This window comes from Anarrhichthys ocellatus, unplaced genomic scaffold, assembly GCF_004355925.1.
Source record: "Anarrhichthys ocellatus isolate YVR2014 unplaced genomic scaffold, GSC_Weel_1.0 scaffold3963, whole genome shotgun sequence".
In the NCBI taxonomy this organism is placed as follows: domain Eukaryota; kingdom Metazoa; phylum Chordata; class Actinopteri; order Perciformes; family Anarhichadidae; genus Anarrhichthys; species Anarrhichthys ocellatus.
Window position 1 is genome coordinate 1 of NW_022283937.1, and position 4,974 is coordinate 4,974.

Here is a 4,974-nt window from a genome sequence, read left to right on the forward strand (position 1 = left end):
ATATATATATATATATATGGATATGTATATGTGTATATATATATATATGTGTGTATATAAAAAATAAAGAACAGAGTCACATCATCTTTTCTATGATTAATAACATTATGTCCTGTGGAGATATTTGTTCACAGGATTTAAGGTCAGAGGGATTTACTGAATTTTTAAAATGTTTTTATAATTATCGGTAAAATATCTTGAATCGTGTTTATTTCGGCCTCGACAGTTGTCCCTGAGTTTCCCATCAGGATCATTGAATTTAAATGCAATAATTGATAAATGTAACTGAGTGTTTATACACGTTGATCAAAGCTTCAGTAGAAATGAGAGCTGACTTGGATGCAGAGAAAAGAACAGGGAAGTGGAGAGAGTTCCCTTAAACCAGCGTCATGTGGCTGAAACTGAGAATAAAGACTTCTGTCACACGCACCGTGTCCAACACTGTTGTCTTCTTAGTATTAAATACACATACACCACAGGGTATTAGCTACAGCTAGCTGAAACTATTGTTGTTCTTTTGGAGGTTTGTTTTTCTGTTGAACTTTATTGGTTTGTATTGATGGGTGTATCTAATTTTTTGTCCACCCCATTTAAATCAATGAGGGTGAGTTAAAGAGCCGAGAAACCTTTCTGTTTATCAGCAACACAAACATCCTCTCAAAGGATCACGCGGCTGAATCGACTTCTCTAAAACGCAACGTCATAACCTTCAAGGAGTCAAGGAGTCAAGGATTATTTGTCATTATGAAACACGAGGATGCACAACATAATTCATTTTTAGCCTTTTTACAACACAAACAAACAAACAAACAAAACGCAAACTGTAGAACATCCCTGTAGAGCATTTGTTGAGTTTGCATCATACGGAATGTAAACTATGTATCTCTATAAACTATACAAACAAAAGATGGCCGACGTCTTCACTTTAAAAAGTCCACATGAGGGAAACATTGTCCTTCATCTCAGACTGTGTGAGCACCACACATCATGACGTAAGCAACGGTCACAAAGGTTGTTTTCATACCAATAAACAGCAGGGTGGTTGCACAACAACAACAACTGTATGACATGTGGATGAAACAATGGGAGGAAAGCAGCTGCTCTGCTGTCAGCTGATACTTGTATGTCTTTGCAGACGGTGGTTTTGTCTCTTTAATATCCTTTGAGCTCTTTGCAGGCACCTCACGTCACCAATATCAAGCTGAGTCTATTCTCGCCGTAGTGAACGTGGTCGTTCACCTCTAATTTATTATCTCTTTCATTTTACAGACTAAAGATAAATCAAGAATGAAATAGTGATTTTTATTAATTATTTTTATGTTTTATAGACGAAACATAAAGCACATATTCCTCTGGATGACTAACGATCGGCCCGTGTGCTCTGCAGGTCTCCGGGCGGCCCTCCTCCTCTCGGCGTTCTTCATGCTGCTTGGATCGGCTGTGAGGAGCATCCCTCTGAAGGAGCAGCCTCTCAGGAGATGGTGAGGACACACGAGCATCAGCGTGATGAGCATGATGGTCTAAAAAGGGTTAGGAAAGGAGGAAGAGAGCGGCTCGTCGTCCATAGTATCTACGTATAAATAACCTTCATCTAACAAGTTCACTCCACACAGAGGGGTCGGTCTGGAACCAGGTCTCGGTCCCGTGTGGACCCTGGTCTGCTGGGCTCCTCCCATGTCAGACTGGGAAACATTAAAAGAACCAAATCATTATTCTGAGCTTCACTCAGGAGCTCAGAGAAGGTCACTGCAATTACAAAAAGTAATTCCATGAGTACTTGTGAGCGCTAATCTGTGTAATGATTACTGTCAATGAGGGAGGATATCAGACCGCTACGTGGAGGAAGTTGTATTTCATATCGCTTTCACTGCACACATTTAAAGGACCTTTATTTAAATTAAATTTTTTTTAAATTTAATTTTTAAATTTGGGCTCTCAAAGAGCAGATTAATCAATTAATGTTTGCATCGGTGCAGTGATACGAGCTGACTGTACGGAGATAAAACGCCTCTGTTAGAGTTTATCAAAGAAGAAGAAGACGAAGAAGAAGAGCATCAGGTTTAATGTTTGTAACAGTCTGTGTGAACGTTTCCTCACATTGTGTTTAAAGAGCCTTAAGATGCTTTCACACGAGTCCACTTCATCATGCTCATAATGATAGGGACTCAAAGATTCTATATATACACACACACACAGAGACACACGTTGGATTAGAGGCATGCAGCGCCCTGCGTCACCAGCAGATGGCGCTCTCTGCTTTCTAGTGTGTGTGTGTGTGTGTGTGTGTGTGTGTGTGTGTGCTGTGTTCACTGACCTCCTGCAGAACGGAGGATCAAACCTGGCTCGGATCAGGAAACGTCCAATGTGTCACTTCCTGTTTTCTCCTCATGACTTCCTGTCTGTTCTGGGTTTCTAGGATCCTTTGAAAGGAAATCAAAGGAGTTCCTCTCGTCTGCTTTTTGAAAGTGATCCTCTTGTGTTGATGAGGAGAGAAAAGACAACGTGATTCACATCAGAGACATTTATTGATGAGATCAGTTTATTGTCAGTTCATGTAGTGAAAGAAATGATGTAATCTCGACCTGCACGTCCTGCACGAAGCGTCCTCGAGTGGTGTATGAATATGAGATATGAGTTTACATATCGTGGAGGTTTGGTTTCACTCGTCGTCTTCTTGATTCTTCTCAGTTCCTTTGGTTTGTTCGCTCTCTGGTGTTTCACAGTATAAACGTGGTCGGTGCTCTTCATGTGTTTGAGGATCAGGAGGACAAAAACGGCTCGTCCTCTTCCTCTTCCTCCTCCTCCTCCTCCTCCTCCTAGTCTCGTCTCTGTGATGAGTTGTTGTCTCATCACAGCTCAGCTCTCCTCTGACTCCTCTGGTTGTACAGAAACACTTCTGGTCTGTTAGTGAAGTCAGATTGTGGTCTGTAGGACCCTGAAGGCACCGTCTGACAGGCTCCATCAATACGGATTAACTTAATCATCTCTCCTCCTCTTCATCACGCTACTCCTCATCCGTCCTCATTAAAGCAGCTTCTAGACGCTACAGACTGGACTTCAGTTCTTCTGAATACAGAAGCAGCGTGAAGGTGGTCGTTGTTGAATGAGATGAGTTTATTTATTCAGATGGAAGGACTTTGGTCTTTAGTTTGTAGGTGGAGACTTGAAGAGAGACGCTCAAGCTCTGCAGGAGGAAGAACTAAACATATTCACAAACCTGAATACGTCTTCATTTAAAGTGGCATGTAAACGCATCCCAGCATCTTTGACCTTCAATCACGTGCTGGTACAACAAAGACAAACGCTGTATTTTAGAGTCTGAGGTGTCAGACGAAGAAAACAGCAAAGTTAAAAAAAACATGGAATACAAACTGGAATATCTGTCTGTAATGCAGATCTGTTTGTGTTTATGTGCATCACTGACGTCGTCCTCTGTCTGTCACAGCTTTAATCACCTCTTATCGCTGCTTTGTATATCCAGAAACTAAATGTACACATTTAATAGTCATCACTCTGGTGTTCATGTATGTTTGTATTTCTACTCTCTGATCTATACTCTTTGATCAGACTCTGGCACAATAAGTTTTATGTCCTCTTATTATTTCTTATCTTGGATCTAAATGTGGAGGGTTGTCGTACGTTCTTGGATCTAAACTTTGAACGTTTATTTTAATAACCTGATTGGTGATTTACGTCCTTCTTATTGGTCTTAACGAGGTCCTAAAGTGTTAAACATCCAGTTTTCTCTTCCAGCCTGAACTCACTTATGTAGAATAACAATCATCTCAGCTGTCAGATTTACAAACTAAAAAACTAAAAACAAAGATCCTCTTGGTGTCCTTTTTCTCCAGCTGAGTCTCACACTGCTCTGAGCTCTCAGCCAATCAGCAGGCGTGAGGCGTCTCCTGTCAGCTGATTGGCTGTCTCGCAGTTCACCTGTCTCAGTCCTCAGGGCCCTGGACTCTCTCTGGGAAAACTACGCCTTGCTTTTCCATCAGATATTAATAACTAAAGCTTCATTTCTTCACGAATTTTTATTTAATCTCGATAGATGCTCAGATTTGAAGCCATGTTTGGTTGTTTAACGGAGGTTTTCACAGTGAATTTTGAATATAATTTATCGACATTGTTCCGTTCCAGGTTGATCCACGGAGGTCACTTCCTGAACGGTCTGGCGGGCCCCACCATCATGAGCTCAGGCCCCTTCCTCTCCACCACGTGGTTCGCCCCCGACCAGAGAGCCACCGCCACGGCCGTGGCCTCGCTCTTCTGCTACCTGGGCAGCGCCACCTCCTTCCTGGTCGGCCCTCTGGCGGTGCCGGCCCCCAACCTCACCGGGGCGGCGACCACCGCCGTGGCGGCGGTTTCCGACAGCTCCATCCGAGACCGGATCCAGCTGGTGATGTATGCAGGTATTGACAGCTCGGAGGATCGATAGCACATTGTTTCTTACATCATGTCGAAGGACAACAAATACAGTCAGAAAAAAACAATTATAATGTTCATAACCGCCCCTCGTGGAAGAGTGGATTTCTGTTACGCTTAACTGATTCAGAAATGTAAAAGAGAAACACAGCGTAATAGATGGAGGCTGCAGCTCTTGTTTAACCTACAGGGGTCTGTAGGTCTTAATGTCTAAAGGACAGCGTGGACACCAGCACTGATGTCTAAAGGGCGGATCAATGAGCTGTAATGGGCAGTAATGGGATCAATACGACGTAAAGACAGACAAGAGATGTTCACTGCAGTGGAGTCAGAGAGCAAGGGCTTCAGATGAGGAACGCACCCAACCATCATTCATCAATACTCTGATCATTCATCAATACTCTGATCATTCATCAATACTCTGAGCATTCATCAATACTCTGATCATTCATCAATACTCTGATCATTCATCAATACTCTGATCATTCATCAATACTCTGAGCATTCATCAATACTCTGATCATTCATCAATACTCTGATCATTCATCA

At 42.5% G+C, this 4,974-nt stretch overlaps 1 protein-coding gene across 1 annotated transcript; it reads left to right on the plus strand.

The window, feature by feature from the left end:
- Positions 1-65: 65 nt before the first annotated feature.
- On the plus strand, positions 66-4,962 carry LOC116379245 (solute carrier family 49 member 4 homolog). The gene is made up of 2 exons (XM_031841186.1): positions 66-1,481; positions 4,141-4,962. The coding sequence occupies exons 1-2, from the start codon at positions 1,318-1,320 to the stop codon at positions 4,436-4,438; spliced, it is 462 nt and encodes a 153-aa protein (XP_031697046.1). The 5' UTR covers positions 66-1,317; the 3' UTR covers positions 4,439-4,962.
- The last annotated feature ends 12 nt before the right edge of the window (positions 4,963-4,974 follow it).

Bases quoted from the DNA above. Each gene is read 5' to 3' on its own strand.
- LOC116379245 (XM_031841186.1), top strand. From the start codon at position 1,318: ATGTTTTATAGACGAAACATAAAGCACATATTCCTCTGGATGACTAAC. The intron at 1,482-4,140 runs GTGAGGACACAC...GTTCCGTTCCAG, and splicing joins GAGCAGCCTCTCAGGAGATG to GTTGATCCACGGAGGTCACT.